Here is a 25,275-nt window from a genome sequence, read left to right on the forward strand (position 1 = left end):
AAAGGTTACACTTCTTATCAAGTCATCGGGCGTGTTGGTTACTCGAGGAGTGGCTCCGGCTATCTCACGTAGAAAGGCCACCCATACAGACCAAGCATCAATGTGCAAGTGCTCGATAACTAATGAAGCAACTTAACAATCACCTGACAACTCGATGATAGTACCAGTTGATGTCTTCTCCGCGTGCACTTGATAGTCACCGGATCATATAGCAAAGACGATCTCTTTGATCGAAGAGACCCTTCAGCCCATTGATCAACTGGTGTTTTCCCTTTGTCGTCAGCGCCAGCGAGAGTGCCATCAAGATCAAGGACCTCAATGGTGAGGATGAGTTCTTGATGGAAGGCTAGAATTTGAAATCAAAAAGACAAATCAGGTTGAATAAACAATAATCAGCACTGCTTTCTTACTAGAATTTCCACCTCTGGTCGAGGGTTCATAAGGGAATTGGGCTGAATAGAACATTCTTGAGCTTCTTCATAGAAGAGTTTGTTCAGCCGAACTATAGTATCCTGCAGAGACAGAACTGAAAAAGAAAAAGGAAGAATCACTCTAAAGAGTTTGACTACAACAACAAAAGCAGCAAAATGCTGACTAAAGCCTTACAACCGGCCACGTCCCGGGATCTATCTTTGTCTCCTGCATATTCACAGGAAAGCGGTTCAGCGCTTTCAAGGGGCTCGACCTTCAGCTAATGAAATCTTTGGCCACATGCCACCCAGTCAGACCACTCTGCCTAAGTTCGCTGATCTTTTTGACGTAGTAGGTAGTATGGTCGGACTCGTGGTGCTTCTTTGATCAGGACTGACTTGACTGGGGGAGGAGGCCCTTATACACTAAAGGGAAATGGACTGGGTCGGGGTTGGAGACATAAAACTAGTGATTTTTCCAATATTTCTCCCAAGAGGAGGTCAACCGCAACCTCCAACACACTTGTTCTCTTTGTTTGTCTTTAGATGATAAAAATACTGGAATAGATTCAGACTCGGCTCGATGCCAAGGAAAGCTTCGCACAGGTGGACAAAAACACTCAACATTATGATTGAGTTTGGATTCAGATGGTGGAGCTCAATTTGGTAGAAATCGAGTACGGAGAGAAAGAACTTAGAAGGGGTAACATTGAATCCGTAGTGGAAGAATGATTCAAAAACCATAATCTCATGATCAAATTTGATCGAAGGGAACTCCTCACTCGATGTTGACCTCCAGTCCGCTAGTTCATGAGGAGGAATGATGCAAGCTTTGTTTCGAAATCACGCGGGCTTCAGTCAAGAGCCTCATCTCGTCCTTTTGCTCGGGTGAGGCACTGACGGTCTTCGTGTCAGACTCCTCCACAGGCGAGGAAGGAATGGAGGTCTTCGCAGGGGAGCCGGAATTCATGGGTCCAAGTCTTCCAGCAGCGGTGTGTGTTTGGGCAGAGAAAGATGGAAGCTTATGTGAGAAAACCAAAGGCAAGAGCGAGTAAGGATTGCTACAGTCTAGGTTCGTACGGGTAAAATCCTGGAACTTAACGTTTCTTTGGCAACCGCTCCCATTACTATGGCGCCTCATTTAGCGCGAAAGACGGAATGATGGTATCAAACGAATCTCTACACGTCCATCTGGATGCATTAAATGCGCATATACCCAACGTTTCAAATTCCGGAGTCTTCTTTTTAACTCTACTGAGAGATGAATGTCGGGAAGTCAAGTTTTAAGGCCTTTCTCAAGTCTCGAGTGCGGACAACGGCAGGGCACTCAAAATAGAGCTTTTTCTTGCTCAATTCATTTGGCTACAAGCTTGATCTACCGTACTCGACCAAGCTCGAACTTGGCGGTACTTGAGTAGGAGCTTGTGGAAATCTTCCATGCTGAGCAAAGTTAAGGGAGCTACTATCGAATATCTTACTATAAGGTATATATGCATAAGTAATACACCACATATGGACAGGATACATCGTATACATCCTCAATGACTCTTGATATTACAAACCTGAATTTGCGGGACCCGGTATACTCTAGGATTTCCAAAACCTATAATAAGAAGGTCTCGATCAGGTTAACCGACCTGAGTACAACTAATATCCAGGTTGAATTTGGTTTTCGTGCCTTGGATGACAAGACAGATGACTCCATATCGACTACGGCTGGATCCAGGTCAGCGCCAGGATCTCTATATAAGGTGGAGACTCAAACCCGGAGGAGGAGAACTTCTACAACGGAGAACCCAACTCGCAAACTAGCAACTCGAAGTAAGCACTAAAACCCTAGCATAGGAGGTACTCGGCGACTTCATCCCTAAATTAACTTAGATCCGATCTACTCCTTGGAATAGATCTAACTACATTGCTTGTACCGTGGGGGTTCGAGTGTTAAAAAAATTGTTTTTTAATAAAAAAATGTCAATTCAGAGACCAATTATTACAGGCGGTCCGCTTAAGAATCCATCTATGAAAATTGATTTCTACAGGCGGCTCGCTTAAGGAACCACCTGTAAAAATCGGTTTCTACAGGCGGCCCGCTTAAGGAACCACCTGTGGAAACCTATTTTTACAGACGGTTCCTTAAGTGAACCGTCTGTGGTAATAGATTTCCACATGCGGCTCTTTTACACCTGTGAAAATCGTCTATTTCAATAGGTCTTTGATTACAACGGATGCGCTAAACGCCTGTAAAAACGAGTTATCAACCACCTCAAAAATAATTTTTTAAGTGAAAAACGGCAATCTATTGGCTGAATAGAACATTGAGATCCTCCAAATGGTTAAAAGAAATTCCTTCGGAAATGAGGGCTTTTTTAAGAACAGAGAGATGGTGATCGGCAGATCGAGTTTTCCTTACATGGCCTTCACGTACAAGAACTGAACCGAAGCTAGCGTTCTGTTCTACTCCCTCCGTTTCAAAATACTTGACACTTTCGATTAATTACGGAGATTTAGATAAATTAGTAAAATATTTTATGATCAAAAATACTCTTTTATAATTAGTATTGAGTTACACGAATAACGAGATAAAATATAAATTGATAGAGGCAAAATAGAAAAGAGTGATAAAAAATACATTGAGATACGTGAAATATCAAGTATTTTAGAAAAACTCTTTTAGTTAAAAATAAAAAGTATTACGAAATAGAGGAGTGCCCTCTTCGAGCAAGGCCGTGTGTACGATTTACCCCTTATGCGCTACAAATTATATGCGAGTTTTCCTGTATGGTAAATTTTTCCCTCTTGCCTGCCATGTCTGTGTACACCGGCTGACCGGCGTGATACAGTCATCTTGTACAGTAAAAAATCCCATCGAGATCGAGGACACGCGTCGCCTGAACGGAATGGTGAAACTCCACGTACTCCTGCTGCACGTACTCATCCGTAGACTCCAATGCCGAGACGCGGCGGACACACTCGTTGGTGACACGCGTGCTACAATGGCGCCTCCGCCTCTTAGACTATCTCTAACCATATTCTCTTCATTTCGTTCCCTTCCCGATTCCCTTTCCTGTTCTCATTCCCTTTATTTCCTCTCATCTCGAACAGCTTCCCTTCGAGGAAAATTGCGAAGGGAACGGAGAGAGAATCCCGTCCTGAAGGGAATGACCCTGGGAATCCCGTCGTGAAGGGAACCGTGAAGGAAAACCGTTGGGAGCGCTGAAGGGAACGGGAATCCTTTCACGACGGGAATCTGGGTGTGAAGGGAATCCGTTGGCTTTGATCTTACCCTTCCGGAGAAAACCAGAGAGGCCGGACGCCGCTTATATATATATGAACAGGTGCTGATTAACACAGCTTCGCTAGCGAACAGTACGTCTGCCTCTCTGCTTCTAATTAACTCCATTCGCAAAGCCCAACCAGAGGTGACGCACGCTGCGCGGAGCGAGGCGAGGCGATGGTCACCAACGCGATCTTGGCGGCAGCTAGTGTCGCAGCCGTGAGCACCCTGTGCGCCTACTTCCTCTGGCCGGCGGCGCCGGGCGTAGGCGGGGGTGCTCATCTCTCGTACCGCGTGCGTTCTTGACAATCCTAAGCTAGATTTAGAGTCTATTTGAGCTTTTCAGTTGGTATTAGTAGAGCTCAATCAAACAATAATTTTTAGCTTTTAATTTTTTAAGTAAAATTTATGGAAGTGATTCTTTAAAATAAACTAGAAACTGAAAAACTAAAAAAACAGCTTCCTCTAATTCACTTCCTATACAGAATCATATTCTCTATATATTTTATTTTAAAAATTATTATATAATCACTTTCGATCACAAAATCACTTTCCATAAAAAAATCACTCTCAACAAAAAAAAAAAATTAAATCTACAAAAAATTTACCAAACAGACCCTCACTTTCACATGCTCCACCACGCGGGGGTCAAGATAGCGCTTGCCGCGTTCGGAGCGTGACGCCTGCTCTGGGCGTGCTTCTCCGACGCGGCGGACGTGTGCATGCTGCAGTTGGATCTACGTCTACTTGTAGTTATACTAGCATATCTACGTCCACGTCTGGTCCTTAATCATGCTTTGTAATAGTAGTATTACTCTCTAATCTTACCCAGATGGCTAGATACTACTAGCATCTTTTACTGCCATCTTGCGTCCCAGCTGGGTTCTGTAAAGCTAGTATGTGTTAAAATGTTCTTGAGGAAACCACCGGCTAAAATGTGGATGGCATTTACCTTCTCTGCTTTTGTATCTGTGCATCTGCTCGGTTGTTACAAGTCGATCGATATATGCTTGTACGACTCCTATACTATGCGTGCACGGTGCATCACCGCTCCGAAAGCAGAGGCGCTCTCATCAATACGTGCACAATATAGATAAGGCTGGGTGAACTGTGATGCACTACTGTAGAACTAGTTATAAGTTATAAAAAACGGCAATAAAAATGTATCACTGTCGGTTCTTAACTTTTCAAGTTTAAATCGTGTTAGAGTCGTTAAAAATCGACACTGATAGTTGATATTAATGTCAATTATAGGACGAACTGGCAGTGATACGATCGGATCCGTAATTTTACTTCAATCTGATTTAGGCTGCACTTGTGTCCACTGGCTCGGTGGCACACGATATTTTCTAAGTCACCGCTCCATCACTCCACTCTCTCTCTCCACCTTATCTCCTCCCACCTCTGGAGCTTGTGAATGGTGAACGGCGAGGTCGAGGAGGAATACACGCGGGCGTCGCTGCTGAGGAGGTATCAGATCGGGTGGACCCTCGGGGAGGGCAACTACGGCAAGGTCAAGTATACGCGCCACCTCGCCATCGGCGGCCACTTCGCCATCAAGATCCTCTCCCTCCGCATCGACTACTAGGTAGATAGATATATATGCTTCCTCTCCATTTTTGGTCGACCAACTGCTTCGGTTTCACCAGCGGTTTCGCGTGCCGCCCTCTGGCCTTAGCCGAACGGATGGATTAACGTCGGTTCATTCCATTGGTATGGGCAGATTAGGAGGGAAATCGGGACATTGAAGCTGCTCAAGCACTCCCAATGTCGTCCGCTTGCACGAGATGCGTGTTCCACCAAATTCGCTATCTTCTTTTCTCCGTTTCTCTTTTCGGTTCTTATTTCCGTTGCTTCTAATCTTGTGGAATTCCATGGGATGCATGTTCCACCAAGCTCAGGGAGCGCACCACCATCCTCTCCACCAACCCCCTGAAACACCGCTTCAGATCCGGCGGCTGGTAGCGTCCTTCCCGCATGCCCACCACCCCAACCAACGGCTTTCAGAACATCACGGCGAGTTCTGAAAGCTCTCTGATTGTTCACCCTGTTGCAATTGTTTGGATAAGAGCAAATGAATCTTGTGTGAAAGAATAGCAGTGAAATGAATCTTGTGTGAAAGAACAACATTGAAATTTTGTTTGTGATTACCATAAATGTGTGTAATCTTGTTTGCGATTACGTGTTGTGATTTTGTAATCTTGTGTGAAAGAATAACAGTCAAATCTATGTTGGTTTGATTATATTGAAGGAGTTTACATAAAAAACAAAATTATGTTCCCCGTATCAATTGTGCGGGTCACTTTACTAGTCTTACAATGATTTTAAAGGTTAAGGAAATCAAATTCATTTCTTTATTTGATACATACAGACACATTTGCATTGTGTCTGCCACGCTTTGAAATCGAATAAAATACAAGTGTGCCAAACTTATCCTGTAACGTGGCACGGAAGCATGCCATCCCGTGCAGGTACAATTATTAAAGCATATAGCAAAAGGAGAGAATCATAAAGATTCGCTCCACAAACGTCGGTATCACGAGATGATTATGTGAAGGTGAGCCCTGTTCCACGAAACTTCTCACGCATGATCTCGTCCAGCCGCGTCGCCATCTCCGGAGTCATGTGGTTCGCCCAGTCTCCGGCGACCCCCTTCCTGAAGAAGGCGTCGCGCGGCATGGCGAAGTATGCCTCCACGGTGCCAGCCTTGTTCACCTCCAGCCCCTTCATCTTGTCGAAGCTGCACAGCTCCACGATGCTCGCGACGGCGCCGGCGCCCTCTTCGGCGGCCGAGAACGGCTGTCCCATAAACTTGGCCAGCCTTCGCACGTTCGCGCCCGTGTCTCGCAGCATGTCCTCGTACTTCAGGAAGAGCACTTTGTCCTGGTGCGTGACACTCGCGCGCCAGTAAGAGAGGACGTGGTCCCAGACCGGGCCGACCACCACCGTGCCGTCGCAGACGGACTCGAACGTGTCGGCGAACGAGAGGTCCGGCTGGGCACGCCGAAGGAAGTGCCACAGCGAGACGACCATGTCCTTGGGGTCCCTGCAGATGTATACGACCTTGCAGCCACCGGCAGTGACCGGCTCGGGGAGCAGGGTGTACGGCAGGTGAGTGTTCATGAGGCGCGGTGACGGGAGCATGTCAAGCTTGGTCTCCTCCCCGGCGGTAAAGATCTCGTCGATGAACGGGATGCAGTCGTGCGGGTTGAGCCGGCGGAGCGGGTGCTCTTCGCTGGCGGGCGGGTACGTGCCGCGCGCCGCGGCGGCGAAGGCCAGAGCCTTGAGCCACGTGGTGCCGCATTTGGGATAGCTGGCGAGGACCACGTCGTCGGGGCGCGGTGCAAAGCGGCGCTGAAAGACGACGGTGCCAGGCACCCGGTGCGCCAGCAGCCAGAAGCCTTGGTAAAGGCGCAGCTGAAGGATGGACTGCTGCCTGCGCGGCAGCGCGGAGACGAGGTCGCCGAACTCCTCCTTGGGAGTGTGCTTCGGGACTGAGCCGTCGTCGACGTCCTTGAACGGGACAGGGCCGAACTGACCCGGCGTGGCGGAGGCGGCCATGGAATAACGAAGCAGAGAGCGCGCGCGAGCAGAGAAGTGATCAAGGGTGTGAAGCGGTCGGTCACTGACTGTCCGTGTGATTTCCCGGCGCACGCGCGTATATATATACAGAGTGACAGACAGGCTTTGGAGGGTGTATTAAATTTGGGCTTGGGTGCTGACCGTGTGGACGTGTGGTTGATAATTTTTCCTTGTTGAACAATGAGCTGCTGGCATGTGACATCTGACTTGCTGGGTGCTACCTAGATTTGCATCTGGATCTGGATCTGATCTGGATCAGAGCTCCACGCATCCCACGTTTTGAAAAGGGATAAATGCAAAAACCCCCCCAAAAGTCACTTGGATTTTGACTTTCCCCCCCCAAAAGTTGTTTTGTTGCAAAAAACCCCCCCAAATGTTTGATTTTGTTGCAAAAACACCCCCAAAAATTCAAAAAAAAATTAAAAAAATCACAAAAAATTCTAAAAAAAACCTAGAGACAATTATAAGACCTTTTGTAAAATTTGTTTTAAAAAATAATATCCTTTGCATCATATTTCATGGAGAGTAAGTTTGAAAAAAAAGAAAAACTTGCAACTCATTTATTAATTCGAGTTAAATGCATAGTTAATTATTTACTAATCCAAAAATCATGAAACAAAACTTTTTAGTCTTCTTACATGATCCTCTATCTTGTAAAAATACATGAAATCTTGAATTAGTTATTGTAACGTGCAGGATTGAGTAAATGTGTTACAGATAGATTAATTCATAACTAATTCATAACACCCTCAAAATTAGTGAAACCACTTTTATTAGTTTACTTAAACAATTATTTGTGTAGGAAAAATAATGGTAGACATGAAAAAGTTAAAATAACATGAGTTAATAAATGAGTTGCACATTTATCTTTTTTTTCCAAACTTCCTCTCCATGAAATATGATGCAAAGGATATTATTTTTGAAAACAAATTTCACAGGAGGTCTTATAATTATCTTTAGTTTTTTTTAGAATTTTTGAATGATTTTTTTAGTTTTTTAAATTTTTAGGGGGTTTTTTCAACAAAGTCAAACTTTTAGGGGGTTTTTTGCAACAAAATAACTTTTGGGGGGGAAAGTCAAAATCCAAGTGACTTTTGGGGGGGGGGGGGGGGGTTTGCAGTTTTCCTTTTTGAAAATGAACTGCCCAAGATATGACTTGATTCAGACCCGGTGTACGGTAAATGTGTACTCCTCGGTTTACCTGTCCCTATTTTTGCCGTAGCAAATTTAACTGTGTATTTTTTTAAAGGATCTATAGGTATTTAAAATTTTATATTATTAGACTTATTATGAAAAAAAAATTCTTGTATGGTATATTTTTAAGTACCTATAAATCCTTTTCAGAAAAAATAAATTGATAAATTTATTATAGTAAAAGGTAGTAACAAATAAACGAAAACGGATGTAATAGTATCCTACTATCAAGTTGTTGTGCTAATTCGCCGGTACATGTTATTTGCTGGATGAACTTGCTTTCGCAGACGATTTAGCAACTTCATTCGCAAGCGACTTCATTTGTATCGCAAATCAAAGCAGAACAAAGTACCACTAAAATAGGCTTTCAAAAAATGAAGCCACTAAAATAGTAACATCACTTGATCATTTTTTTCGTGAGATGCAGCACCCGGAATTTTGTCTGCAGGCCCAGATAAAAGTAAATGTCACAAATTACAGTCCAAACACCGGCTCCTCTCACCAAGACGGACTATCGCAACGCACGAGACGAGGTCCAAAGCAACACCGTAGATCTGCGGCCCAATAGATGGCAGCACGGCCCACAATGCCCTTGCTGCAGCATCACATCAACTTTGTTCACACATAGTCACATTCCCCAATAGAAGAAAGAAAAAAAGTTTCATCATACCGCGTGATGGCTTCATTGAAGGAATCTGATTATGGGAAACGAACATCGATCGACATCAACCGGTAACAATACCAAACTAATCCCATGTGATCCCTAGGATTTAGCTAGACTACTAAGCGCTAACGTGCACGAGATATTGCGTGACGGTGCTACCGCAATACTAGCAGTAGTCAAGTTTTAGCCTACCGCTACCGCACTGCACGTTAAATGTTATTTAACACATCGACCAATCTAATCTAATCTCGTGGAATCTGTCTGTGCCCAAAAAATTCAGACTGAGATCGTCTGCATTAGAGAAGCCAATACAGAGAGCCAAATAAACGCGCACAGTCCGTTCAAAAACAGAGAGCCCAGATCGGATGTAACCAATAAACGGTAACCATGATTAATTAATGCAAAACATTATAGCTGTTGACTTATTACACTGTTCACATAGTGATTCTCTGCATTAATCGAAATTACGACAGAGGATCCGGGTCCAATTTTTTGTCTCGGAATAGGTGTTTTCCGTGAAGAAAGAGGAATTTTTCGGGCCGGATCCTGAGTCTACACCTACAGTGTTCCCTATTCCTAGACAAAAAAAAACCCATCCTGAAATCCAGAAACGATGACCAGAAATTCTTATTTAACGTGCTGGCTGTTAAATAGGATATGCACGCTCGCACCTTTTATACATACAATCCTTTATCATTATATAGTTCTTTCATACATACATGCATACATGCAGGAATACATGAGGAGTTGATTTCTATGAAAATGCTTGCTTCTATATAGAGAGTATTTTTCTGTAGGAGATTCAGCATAATAAAAACACATAACCAAATCAATTCTTAAATTGCATACGGTCATTTACCTGTGACTATTATTTTTTACTCATAAATAAATAATCATGTCATTTTAGAAAAATTCATAAAACCCAATAAATAAACCAAAAATATAGAAATATCATATTTGACTTTTTCAAGCCATGATTTTTTTAAGAAAAGCCCCTGAGCTTCCAGAAAATAGCAATCAACCTAGCAATCATTGGGAAAACACCAACCGAATTAACCAAGGGCCTATGTGCAATATCAATTAATTGCCAAAGGTCCAAATGCAAGAATGTCATAATTTCCAATATAAGAATGATTCATTCATGAATTATTTCCTTCATACCTAGCCTCCAAAGATATGAATGTTATTATATCGGGTTTAGATTGCACAACTCAATGTCGTGATGCTAGGCATACGATGGGGGTAAGGCGCAACCTATAGATGGTGGAGCCACTATCTCCAACAACGAAAGGCATAGACAAAGCCATGGATCGACAAGGTAGGGCACGCGCCAAAGTAGTAGGTGGATGAGGAGCTGCATTTGACTTAATTCGTTAGGGGAATTTAAAATTCACATAGTAGATTTATTGTCCCGTATCACAAGATCATGGTGCCAAGTCACCAATGAGGCAAACCACAATCCACAGGTTGCAGATGGTTGAGCGACGACCAATATTAGTGACAAGTGACAACAAGGACACTTGAGTGATTGTGGCGATAGGTGGCAAGGATCTATGTTTGAAATAATTCACCAGAGTAGTTAAAAAATCTAACAATAAATTTATTGTTACGCAGCATGAGATAGTGGTGTTAGATAAACGATAGGGCAATGCCCAATCACAGGTTGTAAGTGGTGGAGCCGTGACCTATTACAGTGACAAGGGACACATATGATATCAAGAATCAACAAGGTAGGATGCAACCGGTAACAACTAAACTTAGGCCGCAAACTGCAGTCACAACAACAAGCAGGTGAAGAGTATGGTTCATACCTTTGTCTAATCAAAACGTGTCTATACAACTATATTTTACTGAAATATAGTTGAAACGCCAGGAAAATTCAGAAATCGAACAATAGATTTATTAAATTATCGTATAATTGTGAATTTGCAATGGAAGAAAGTATATAAAAAACATTGTGTAACCAAAGCTAGCCGCGAAAATGTATGGATGCGACATGCGACGAGTTTGAAGTCCCAACTGCTGGGGATTTTCATCATGTAGTAGACTAGTAGGAGGTTTTGTTTGTGGGTGCCATCGCGACACGGCAGTCTCCATATATACAATACCCGGTAATTTGTGAACCCAACTATAGACTCAATTAGAGAGGCCATAGTCGTGTCCGGGTCCGCCCTAACGATTGGGGCGATGCGGCGACCAAGATAAGTTGCCGTGCACTGGGAGTGCATTTGTTCCAGTCTCGCAGACCCGCAAGTGTGAGGCTGTTTTACATTTGTGACCTTCCATCGTTGGCTGTCACCTGGGATACGCCGGACCCATACACCTCACCCACAACCTTTCTGGCACTTCACAGTGTACCTCTCCTTCGCATTCGAACGAACAACTTCGTACGGCCGGTGGTGCCGAACTGAGTAGTCCCTGAACCAAAACTTCACCTCATCAAGACTATCAAATAACATCCCCTTCTTAATCAACTCCTTCTCACTGTCTTGTTCCTCCTCCATCGACATTAAGCCATTGTCACATAGAGCATTCTTCGTCAACGAAATATCCTCGTAACCAGGCACCTCGGGCATTTCCACATGTACCGCCTTCAGTGTCCTTACTTCCTGCTCCGTATAAATTCCGTCCCACCAAGTCGTCTCCTCATTCTCTCCCGCCTCAACACCACCGTGTCGTTCCCTAACATGTTCAACTTCTTCTGCCTCATCATCTTCTACATCGTCCTCACTGTCGAAGGAAAATGTTTCAGTTTCCTCTGCATTTTCCTGAGCCTCCTCATCCTCAAAATAATCATCATCGAAATCATTACATACAACTGCCAGGTCAAATTTATTTGAACCACCAGCATGTGCCTCCTCAACATATGCCCGGGGTAATTCTGCAACTGTACTATCCGCGAGTATGGTGGTACCGGCACCCTCTACGATAGTACTTGGAAGTTCCTGAGTCAATTGCTCAATAGGCTCAACATCCTGGCTAGTTATACCCGGTACACCATCAACCGAAGGCATCGAGCTTCCGCCTACAGCCACATCAACTACCAACTCCGCGCAACAGACTTGAGAACCATTCAAACATTCCTTATACAGCTTCTAGTCATTTTCTGACACCACTTCCATAACAATATAGTGCGCCTTACCACCTTTGCCGGCATCCAACCTTCCCCGAACGGTAACATTACTCCCTTCCGCATCAACTTTCAAAACTTCCCTAACCCGAGCAACTATTTCATCGAAGCAAGGAACGCTCCCAAATTTTAACACTTCCTCTCGCATCTTATCGATCTCCCCAGTTGAACTAACCGTGCCACCATAAAAAAACATGGACAATGCGTTCCATCTACACAAACCATCCAAAAATTAAACATTTATCATCACTATAGCACGTTAACAACCTACACATTAAACATTTCTATTCGACTACATTACATCTCTACAATGCATAACATCCTCCGCAAGCATACAAATACAAAAACTTGTGTTCCTCATATACATTTCGTATATATATACGAATTTTATTTTCCTACGGTCAACCGATTGCATGCAACGAAATCTACACGATACAAATGCGTTCCTACACATACATAGCACGATTAATGACCACGGATCTAAGCCGAAACGTTGAAATTTCGTAGATCAATCAAATCAAACTATGAACCCTAAAATTGCAAAACCTAGCAATGCACACCGATTTAAGGGGAAAAAATTGAGGGGATTGGAGGAGGTACCTTCGTAGCTCTCTTTTCCTTCAAAACTTCTTCAAAACGGGCTCAAATTCATGGAGAATGGGGTGGGGGAGGGGGAGCCGGCGTTGGAACCCTTCTCCTGCTCGCGGCCGGTTGAGGAACAATGTGTGCTGCGTGCGGGAGAAGGGCCGGCGCCGGGTCTGTATAGCCCTCGGTCACGCCAAAGGGCTTGGCGTGACTAGAGTCGCGCCAGAGCCCTTGGCATGACCGAGGGGAGACAGCCGAGCACCTGTATGCGCCTCTGTCGCGCCATTGAGCCTGGCGTGACTCCAGTCGTGCCACGCCCTCTTGCGCGACTCGGGCTGACACGTCGACACGGCCACGTGGCACGGGCCGGACCGCCCGCCGACGTGGCACGGGAGTCATGCCGGAGTCTTTGGCGTGACGGAGTGGTGAGTCACGCTAAAGCCTTTGACGCGACAAAAAGGGGCTAGTTCCTGAAAATATAAGTCCCGGCAGGCTATTATTAAAATATTAGTTTAAAAAAGGCTAAAAAAAATTCTCCGTAGACTCCGATGCTGAGACGCGGCGAACACACTCGTTGGTGACACGCGTGCTACAATGGCGCCTCCGCCTCTTACCCTTTCGGAGAAAACCAGAGAGGCCGGACGCCGCTTATATATGAACAGGTGCTGATTAACACAGCTTCGCTAGCGAACAGTACGTCTGCCTCTCTGCTTCTAATTAACTCCATTCGCAAAGCCCAACCAGAGGTGACGCGCGCTGCGCGGAGCGAGGCGAGGCGATGGTCACCAACGCGATCGTGGCGGCAGCCGGTGTCACAGCCGTGAGCACCCTGTGCGCCTACTTCCTCTGGCCGGCGGCGCCGGGCGTAGGCGGGGGTGCTCATCTCTCGGACCGCGTGCGTTCTTGACAATCCTAAGTTAGATTTAGAGTCTATTTGAGCTTTTCAGTTAGGATTAATAGGGATCTATCAAATAGCGGTTTTTAGTTTTTAATTTTTTGAGTGAAATCTATAGAAGTGATTATTTAAAATAAACTAGAAACTGAAAAGCTAAAAAAATCAACTTTCTCTGATTCACTTCCTATACATAATCACTTTCTCTATATATTTTATTTTAAAAACCACTATATAATCATCTTCAACCATAAAATCACTTCCTATAAAAAAAAAGGATAATTATAAATTTATCACTGTTTTAAACTGTTATTATAAATTTGCTACTAAAAATTTACAAAAATACCACAAAACTGTCATTCGAGTGATACTCTTAACAAAAAATTTAAATCTACAAAAATGTTACCAAACAACCCTCACTTTCACATGCTCCGCCACGCGGGGGTCAAGGCAGCGCTTGCCGCGTTCGGAGCGTGAGGCCTGCTCTGGGCGTGCTTCTCCGACGCGGCGGACGTGTGCATGCTGCAGTTGGATCTACGTCTACTTTTAGTTATACTAGTATATCTACGTACGCGTCTGGTCCTTAATCATGCTTTGTAATAGTAGTATTACTCTCTAATCTTACCTAGATGGCTAGATAATACTAGCACCTTTTACTGCCATCTTGCGTCCCAGCTGGGTTCTGTAAAGCTAGTATGTGTTAAAATGTTCTTGAGGAAACCACTGGCTAAAATGTGGATGGCATTTACCTTCGCTGCTTTTGTATCTGTGCACCTGCTCGGTTGTTACAAGTCGATCGATATATGCTTGTACGACTCCTATACTATGCATGCACGGTGCATCACCGCTCCGAAAGCAGAGACGCTCTCATCAATACGTGCACAATATAGATAAGGCTGGGTGAACTGTGACGCACTACTCTATAACTACTTAGAGGTTGTAAAAAATGAACAGTGAAAACGTATCACGGTTGGTTCTTAACCTCTCAAGTTTAAATCGTGTTAGAGTCGCTAAAAATCGACACTGATAGTTGATATCAGTGCCGGTTATAGGACGAACTGGCGGTGATACGATTGGACCCATAATTTTACTTCAATCTGATTTAGGCTCCACTCGTGTCCACTGGCTCGGTCGCACACGATATTTTCTAAGTCTCGTTCTATCACTCCACTCTCTCTCTCTCCACCTTATCTTCTCTCACCTCTGGAGCTTGTGAATGGTGAACGGCGAGGTCGAGGAGGAATGCACGTGGGCATCGCTGCTGAGGAGGTATGAGATCGGGCGGACCCTCAGGGAGGGCAACTACGGCAAGGTCAAGTATACGCACCACCTCGCCATCGGCGGCCACTTCGCCATCAAGATCCTCTCCCTCCGTATCGACAACTAGGTAGATAGATACATATGCTTCCTCTCCATTTTTGGTCGACCAGCTGCTTCGGTTTCACCAACGGTTTCGCGTGCCGCACTCTGGCCTTAGCCGAACGGATGGATTAACATCGATTCATTCCATTGGTATGGGCAGATTAGGAGGGAAATCGGGACATTGAAGCTGCTCAAGCACCCCCAATGTCGTCCGCTTGCACGAGATGCGTGTTCCACCAAATTCGCTATCTTCTTTTCTCTCTTTCTCTTTTCGGTTCTTATTTCCGTTGCTTCTAATCTTGTGGAATTCCATGGGATGCATGTTCCACCAAACTCAGGGAGCGCACCACCATCCTCTCCACCAACTCCCTGAAACACCGCTTCAGATCCGGCGGCCGGTGGCGTCCTTCCCGCATGCCCACCACACCAACCAGCGGCTTTCAAAACATCACGGCGAGTTCTGAAAGCTCTCTTATTGTTCACTCTGTTGCAATTGTTTGGATAAGAGCAAATGAATCTTGTGTGAAAGAATAGCAGTAGAATAAATCTTGTGTGAAAGAACAACATTGAAATTTTGTTTGTGATTACCATAAATGTGTGTAATTTTGTTTGCGATTACGTGTTGTGATTTTGTAATCTTGTGTGAAAGAATAACAGTGAAATCTTATTTGTGATTTTGTTTGTGATGTATGTAAAATTGTGGGCGAGGCCGCTGCATCGGGCGCCATTTTTTTTGGCCTTGGAATACACATCACTGCCGGTTGGAATCCCGAACCGGCACTGATGCTAATTTTTAGTGTCAGTTCTATATCTGACACTGATAATCTGTGGCTATCAGTGTTGAGTAATCGGTGTCAGAACTAAAATCGGTACTGAAGAGATTTTAGAATGACACTGTTTATCTGTTTTGAAGTAGTGACGCATATCTCCATTTCTTTTCTCGGTCGCAAGCCAGGAAGCAAACGTTGTACTCCTGGCCATAATATGGCCAGGTATTCTACACAGTGCTCTGCAGAACATGCTAGAAAATGTGCTGCCATTCACACTTGGTCGATTCAGCAACATGAGATGTGCAGCAGCAAGTCTTCTCACTGCCTTCTTTTACGGTATTGCTATATTTTACTCGGGTATTTTGAAGAATCCCCTCACCAGAATTTAACTGTCAATAAATTTTAATATACTTTGTCAGGTAGAATGAAAATGACATTGTTGAATTCACCCTCTAATGATGAACTTTATAAATATTACATGCTTAGGGCTATTTGTATACGTATTTGATTAAAATTTACGGTCAAAGTTTGAATAGGAAAATCAATAGCGCTAATTATTTTGAAACGGAGAGGAGTATATGTGTAAGTGTCGTAAAAGAGATGATAGATATGAACAATACTGTAGTTTTTTGCACGTCAGTACCCAGCATGCATTCATGCATGCGAAGCCTCTTCGAGTTCCCGGGCCGTTTCGTTTCCCGACGCGCGGCTTTCACGCCTCGTCTTCCCGAGAGACGGGAGCAAATGCGCATGCAATGCAGCCATCTAGCTCTAAGCCTCCTCGAGTTCCCGGACTGTTTCGTTTCCCGACGCGCGGCTTTGACGCCTCGTCTTCCCGAGAGACGGGAACAAATGCGCATGAAATACAGCCACCTGCATCTAGCTCTATACTATAAATCCCCCTCTCCTCGAACGCCATGCGTTGTCCACACCCTCCCCTCACCAGCAGTTCGATCGCTCTCCAAGAACCAACAGCTCCTCGCTCGATCTCCTGACGCTCAAGCTAGCTAGGCCATGGGCGCCGTCATCTCCATCATCACGACCGTGATCATGAAGGTAGCGTTGGCGGTCCCGGCGTCGGCGGTCGTGATGATGAAGGCGCCCGGCGCCGGCGGGCTGCTCATCTCCCGCGCCGCGTTCCTGGCGAATCCGAAGCTGTACTACGCCATCCTCCGCACGGCCGGCCAGGCTGCCGCCGTCGCCGCGTTCGCTGCCTAGTAGTGAAATAGAAATTAAATAAAAGATATAGCGAGTGGCGCGGCCGACGGTACTCTCGTGCGTTTCGTTGTCGCTTGCACTTGCAGCAGCTGCGAATTCACATCTAGCTCTATGTACGCGGACAACATCGACCGGTCTACATACTGGTTTTGTCACTAGCTGTTTGCTGCATTCTACCTAATTATCGGCCTACTACTACTAGTCTACTAGTATATCTTCTCGTGTGTTTTATCCTCTTATGCTTATGTGTGTTCATCGATCTTGCTTCAGTGACCGATCTGGCCAGTTTTGAATTTGTTATAGCTTCGGGACTGGTACGTTGTTGCATGCATGCGCACCGATCGGCCAGGGCGGACCCAGCATGGGTGCAGGGTATGCGGCTATATATGTTATACATAACTGACATGTGTGTAAATGCACAACAAACTGGGGTAAAATTATTTAACCTGTTAGGAGTGGTTTCATTGTACCGGTGATTTGTAGTTTTCTTAATTATTTGAGTTAGTACCTAGTATAAATAATTTCAATTATATTATGGATTCAGCATTTACGAACCTAGACTTTCCATCAAACATTTTGTGTTATCTCCTATTCCCCGCATAAAAATCCTAGGTACACCACTTCTGAACAGCAAAGATCCTAAATCCTTACTGCCGGACGGTGTGTTGACTGAGTTTGTAAAACGGTGTAGAGCATGGGCTTGCTACATCACATTTTATGCAGGAGCTGATTGGATAGATGATAGATCACATTGTGACGTGAAACACGATTCTTTTACTACTTTCTCGGAAAAAAAGTTATACGTACGGTTTTTCCCGATTAACCTTAACGTTTCTCAATGGGATAACACAAAGTAGCCAGAGTACAGTAAAATTTAGCTCTGACGATAAACACTTGGACAGTCTCGTTTACATTCTCATGCCCTATAAATCGGACGCCCCAATCGGACTCCTGATCTCGCGGGCGGCCTCCCTGGCCATCCCGTAGCTATACTTCTATCTGCTCCGCACGAAGGGGGTCCAGGCTGCGGTGGCCGCGTTTGCGGCTTCATCGACCACGCTGCGTGCTGATCAAAGTTTGGCCGCAGACATACGTACGTGCGGCGTTCAGGTCGGCTCTTGCATGCTAAAAGTAGCCAGGACCCAGGAGTAAGCGTGTGACTGTATATAGTGTTATGTGTCTGAACTACCACGTACTTTATTTCTTAAGTATTCCACTCACGACTCTCGTAAGTGTGTTGTTTGAGTTGCGCGCAGTCATATATTTAACTTTTGGCCCTTAATATTTTAATTGCGATATGGTATAGCTAGATTTGTCATAAAAGATAGTTTTGAAATACTACAACTTTGTTAAATTTGTACTAGTAACGCCGCTAGAACGTACCTAGGGTTCCAGCTTTGTAAACTCTTGTAGTCGTGTACTGGTGTCTACTATTCTGTGATATGGTTTTTTCGTCAAAAACACCTCTGATTTGTTTCACTATTGTTTTGCTTCTACTCGTTTGACTTTGGCAGGTACGTCTCTACAGGTGTGTTTGGTTCATTTGCCCACTCTTATCTTAATGCTAGAGGATAAGCAAGGATGTTTAGTTTTTTTTCTTAGTTTGAATTTAGATAAGATGGACAATAATTTTCTTATTTTTGATAGAGAGCTAAATTGACTCTCCTCTTATAACAAGATTTGTCTTGTCTAATTGGTGGGCAAAGGTAAAAAAAAAAAACCAAACATACCCTACATGGCTTTGCTAATTGTTTGTTGGGCGTTTGAGCGTCCTAGGCTCCTAGCCGTAGTACCCCGCGACCATGCGTGATCCCTGTCCTGGTAGTTGGCGCAACTGAGATGTGCACGTACTGTTGGACGATGGACGTCAAGCTCATTTAGATTGAAAAGAACCTACAAATACAGAAAAGTTAGATAAAACTTTATCTATTATGCTTTCCGCTGATAGGATCTTACAGCAACAATATCGTGTAAGAGAATACAAAATTTATTCTGACTTAATCCATGTATTACTTCAGGTTGAAAAGAATGATGAACTCCTTATAAGAAATCATCATTAGCGTCCAATCGATGTTGCTCTATTACCTAAAATACATACTAATGTCCAAAATAACAACAAGTTCGATAGCTCTTTTAGATTCCATCCAAAGAACTTCAATTGTAAACGCAAACGCAACAAAAAGCAGAAGCCGGATCAGGGTAAGACATTTCAAAACTTGACAAATCTAATATTTATCGTAAGTATGGATTCTACAAGCACTCCACTAAAAAATGTTATACCCTAAAATATTTAATTGATATGTTATTTCCAATTCGTATGACGTAACCAATTTGCTCAAGGACAAAGATTTGAAGCACACTTCAATCTTCAAACTGACTCCACCAAAGAGGCTAGTTGTTCACAATTTGTTCCAAAAGAATCAAGTGACAATCAGACTCTTCTGCAACCAGAAGATCCTATGAGCACGAAAAATATGATTGTCGAATTTGCTTCGCTTGACATGTTTGAAGACCTTATATAGTCTTCTAATTCCTTAGATACCATGTTATCTATGTCTCATTACATGTTGTAATACAATATTATATCATCACTTATGATACTACATAAAATTATATGTATTCTATATATCTGATAAGAATTTCATATCAAATTCTTCAATTATATATATATATATATATATTCTACGGGAGTCAATCAGATCGAGAAAGAAATATGCCTAGTGGACATATGCACCACAAACTCTATACTGCAGGTAACCAAAATATTTTCAAACTCTAACTAAGAGATATAGAAATGTTTTGTCAATCGTTAGGCGCGATGCAATTATTTTTGGCTCTGATCTTGCCATAATTACTCTCACTATGGGTACTCAAGTCATAATCGTTGATGTTCTATTGTATCTCGATTCAACATATACCTTACTGAGTTATAGAGATATCTGTCAGAATGATTTTCATATTGAAACTCATAATCAAAACAACGGATATGGCAAGTTTTTCTATATATTATCTGGATTATACTATACATACATCAAACTCGTATCACATATTACGTACAAAATAATTTTTTTATCTTGATCAAATCAAGACTTGGCATGATTATCTTGATCACTCTTCCTTAGAGATAATGAGAAAAATTATTAACAATTCTATTGGTCACAGTATTCCTAAAATCTTCAAATTTGTGTGCATCGCATGTGACACAGGGAACTTAATTTTCAGATCCTCTTACCTTAAAATTCATAATATGTCACCCAATTTCTTGAACGCATTCAAGAACATACATGTGACTCTGTTCAGCAATTTTATGGATCATTTAGGTACTCTATAATACATATTGATGCATCTAAAAATAATCTCTTATATGTCCCTTATACATAATGCACACACTTATGCTAAACTCATTGCTCAAATTAGCAAAATTAGACAAAATAATCATCGGACGTAGGATCAAATCCATTCACATAGATAATGTGGTTCGTTAATGTACATTCAATTATTGTTTGATTTTAGGCACTACTGCATTAAGTATCATATGTACATATTCATAATGGTCTAGCTGAATCTTCTCATTAAGAGAATCATATCATTTGCATGACCAACCATAGAATTGAAATTTGCTAACATCTTGTTGGCGACATGGGGTTTTACACACCACATCATTACACCAAATTCATCCAACTGCAATCATATAGCTCCCTCCGTTGTAGTTACAATGTGAAAATTTGGTCTCAACCAAGGATTTTTCATCTGCGAATCGGTTACGTTCTGCATGTACCGATATCACCACCACAACATACATCAAAGGGCATTGAGGATCCATATAAGATATAATTATCCATCAATCATATAATAACTTGAGTCCCTCACAGGGGATATATTCATTGCGTGTATGCTTATAACATTTTGAGGACAGTTCTGACATTAGTGAGAGATTAATACCACAAAAATGCTAGAAATCATAAGAGAATGTCACACACATTCAAATTCAGTCCTCATATCCATGTACCCGAAAATCTGAATTTCAAGTTCAGAGAATCATAAATTTGCAACATATTGTAAATAACCTGCCAGATGCATTTACTGATAATAAAGGTGTCACAAAATCCTACATTCCTGCTAAGAATGTGCCGGAAAGAGTGAAGATACCAAATAAAATCACTCAACTCTCAAATTAAAATAAGAGGGAGAGAAGTACGATTACAAAAAGATAAAGCTTCTTGCAAGCTACTACGGAAGCAGAAGAATCTCTCCTCCACAACAGTAAATGCAAATCAACATCAAGTTGATAGACACCTTAGAGATATTCACTATCCAAATGCTTATGGATGTTCAGCATCCAAATACCCAGCATAGTGTACACAAATTCAGACGTTAGGTCATAGGAACACCTTAATTCCATTATTTTGGGAAATACGCAGAGTTAAACAGGATAATATTTTCACAAAGTATATTGATTCCATAGAATTAATCAATACCAAAGACTACAAATTGTCGACATATATTTCTTCTCAAAATGGTCGTACACCTTCAATTGGATTCAGACTAAAAGTCCTAGGTAGAGTGCTTTAGCACTCAACATGGTCAAACCAAAGGTGATAATTAAGGAGAATCGCTTTCGCTCAACACAATATCTTCCCTATAGAAGCAAAATAGATTTTATTTCAGAAGGTGGTGAAATAGCAAGGCTTATAGCACAAGGATTCACACAGAGATCTATCATCAATTACGATGCTACATACCCTATGATATGTGTGGAAAATATATTCTTATATTCAATATCATTTGCAGATCAAATGAATTGGATAGATTTGGACATATAAGTCCCTAATGGACTTTATATTTTGAATCTAAATACAAATCGCAATATATATTGTGTACAGCTTCAAGTCACTCCGTGACTTCAAGTAGTTAAGTTGATTGTGATACAACTAATTAAATGAGTTTCTTCCACAGAAGGATTACTCCAACTACAAACATTGCATATGTGTGTTAATAATGAAATCCAATTGAATTTTGTATCATCTCCAAATCACACACGACAAAGTATATAATCATCTTAAGACGGAATTTGAGATTAATGATTTAGGTAAAACCAAATTTCACTTAAGTCTACAACTTAAGCATATTCCTTCAGGAATATTTATCTATCAGTCCACCAATATCTAAATGTTATTGAACAATCATATCCATCAAACACTTATGGTCATTCAATCCCTAAATATGAATCAAGATCTATTCATACCTTGGGTTGACGATGAAAAAATATTAAACCTAAAGTTCTATATCTTAGTGACATCAAAACGCTCATGTATCTTGCAAATCACAACAAGCTTGATGTTACATTTGCAGATAACTTGCTAGCTTAAATAGCACAGCTCTAATAACACCATTAGACGGGAGTTAAAGAGGATATCCATAGATATCTTTATGTCACCAAAGATCTACGTTTTTCTCTCAGAAAAATTAAGATATGATTATAGCGGGATATTTAGACACTGGCTATATAACTGATCCCCATAATACCATATTACAGACTAATTTTATGGTGATATAGCCTTTTTATAAGAGTCATCAAAATAGATTCCAGTGACTATTTTCACATATCATTCTGAAACATCATATATATGTGTATGACTTCGCAGAATAATAAACCACATACAACTATCATGTGGTATTGATTCCATTAAATCACCCACCATTATCTACGAAGATAATACTGCTTGTGTTGCTCATATGTAAACATGTTACATAAAGAGCAATATCACTAAGCATATTGCTGCTAAATTGTAATATCCTCATAATAGGGAGATAAAAATCTTGCAAACTAAATCATGTGATAATCTCGCTGATTTATTCACTAAATCCTTACCAACTTTCACATTCCAATATTCACGGAATCGATATGCGACGACTCTGAAATTTGCAAGGTTCAGGGGGAATTTATCCCTAAATAATAACCTATTCATAATTATATTACACTCTTTTCCTTTATGAGTTTTCCTATGCGGTTTCTCATATAAGGTTTTTGGTGAGGCAATATCAACACAAGATCATATGATATATCTCTTATTTTCCCTTTCGATGTTTTTAAAAGAGGTATCAAAGATATATCTATTGTTCACTAAACTGTCTTATGAGTTTTTCCTTTTAAAGGTTTACTCATATGAGTTTACAAAGAGATAATAATCAATATATGTTGTATTATTTTCTCCTTATTTTTTCACTAAGTTTTAAAGGAGTTTTAACAGCATATCAATATTATTCCTCCTATTTTTCCAAGTGGTTTTCGGAGGTTTTAATATGATTTATAGATCATAATTATTGTTCTCTAAGCTCACCAAATGAGTTTTTCCAACCTAGATTTCTCATATGAGCTTATAATGAGGCAATAATCAATATATACCATATCATTTGCTCCTTATATTTTTCCATTGGGTTTTAAAAAGTTTTAATGGCATATCAACATAACAACATGTTATTTTTTCCTTATTTTTCTCACAAGATTTTTATAAGAGTTTTCAACAAGAAGTTTACAATTGAAATAATTGATCAAGAGGGAGTGTTATGAATAGATACCTTTTAGATATAATTATGTGATCAATTACCAAGAGTTGTATCTATTAGGAAGAGTGTCTCCCCAATAGATATCTCCTCTCATCATATCCATTCAACATGTATAGATATGTAAACTTTCTCATCAATGAATACAGACAACTATTCTCTTAGATCTCTCTCTTTATCTCTATATATCGCTTTGGCGGGTGCGAAGGGTGTTACAGACTATACTGGACATGGCTCCATTCTTTACCGTTGTTCCCTCTACACTGATGATGTTGTGCTCTTTATGTCACCGACTCCTCAGGACATCTAGGCTTACCTGCACATAATCCAGTTCTTCGTCCTGGCTTATGGACTCGACACCATTTTGGACAAATGCGTAGCTGTCCCCATCTCTTGCTCTTAGGAGAAGATCGCCATCATGAATGATAATCTTCCTTGCAGAACTTCTTCCTTTCCTATATAATATATGGGAGTTCCTCTCTGTCACCAAGCTCCGCAGAAGTCAGTTGCAACCTTGGGTTGACAAAGTGGCCGCCAAGCTTCCTTCTTGGCTAGGGAAGTTGATCACCAAGGCTGGGCGTGCGACCTTAGTGAGATCGGTTCTGTCCTCCACCCCACTGCACACACTGATCTCGATCGCGGTGCGCTCAGCTGTCGAAAACCACCGACCATTTGCTCCTTCATTGCACTTTAGCTAGGGAGATTTGGTGGCGAACTTTGGGAATACAAGCTCCTGCGGGAACAATTTCCCTGCTAGATTGGTGGCTGGACCTTCAACAATGAGTGGCCAAGGAAGTATCAGCGAGGACTCCTTGGTCCTACTAACAAGTTGGAGGTTATGGTTGTCACGCAATGAGATTATCTTCAACAATCATCGCATCACATCGGATTCACTGATGTCCCTCATTTGAGAGGACATTGATCGTTGTTGCATCGTCGGGGCAACACACATCTCCATTCTAATGGATCACCTCAGTAGTTTTGGTTCCATCAACTAATTAGCTTTGCTTCGTTCCTTCTAGTTGTTAAGTTTCCTTGTAATATCTCCTTTCTAAGCTTTTCTTAGTTTTTTTCCTTCCGCTACCCATGTGGGGTGTTGTGTACTTCTTACAGACGCTTTCTTCTGCTAAATATAAAGTGCATAGCTCTCCTGCGTATTCGAGAAAAAAGGGAGGTACCTTCCTCATAGTAATTTCTGGGATGTAACTCAGCCAAGGAATTCTTCTTTCATATGGCGGAGCCTCATGTTCCGGAGAGAGCTACTTAAGAAGGGTGTTATATGGAGAGTGGGTGATGGGAGAACAATCCGGATAACAAAAGGATTGTTGGGTGCAGGAATCCAAAGTACTTACACCTGCCATTATACTACCAGATAATTTGACAATTAATTATCTAATTGATGAAGCTACTGGAACATGGAATGAGTCATTAGTGCAAGAATGTTTTGATCCGACTCATCTAGAATTTTTTTTACAAATTCCTTTGTTTATTGGATCCTGGGAGGATTTCCTTGCATGGTCATATACTAGAAATGGTATATATTCGGTCAGATCTGCGTATAATTTCGCAAGAATGGAAAGATTTCATAATGACTTAAGTGCAAATGGCAAAGGTGAATGTTCAGACCCGA

The 25,275-nt window shown here is 42.1% G+C and overlaps 1 protein-coding gene across 1 annotated transcript; it reads right to left on the reverse strand.

Annotated features, from left to right (window-relative positions):
- Positions 1-6,006: 6,006 nt before the first annotated feature.
- Positions 6,007-7,335, reverse strand: LOC133891473 (cytosolic sulfotransferase 5-like). The gene has a single exon (XM_062332188.1). The coding sequence runs from the start codon at positions 7,243-7,245 to the stop codon at positions 6,232-6,234; it is 1,014 nt and encodes a 337-aa protein (XP_062188172.1). The 5' UTR covers positions 7,246-7,335; the 3' UTR covers positions 6,007-6,231.
- Between the last annotated feature and the right edge of the window lie 17,940 nt (positions 7,336-25,275).

This window comes from Phragmites australis, chromosome 14 (assembly GCF_958298935.1).
Source record: "Phragmites australis chromosome 14, lpPhrAust1.1, whole genome shotgun sequence".
In the NCBI taxonomy this organism is placed as follows: domain Eukaryota; kingdom Viridiplantae; phylum Streptophyta; class Magnoliopsida; order Poales; family Poaceae; genus Phragmites; species Phragmites australis.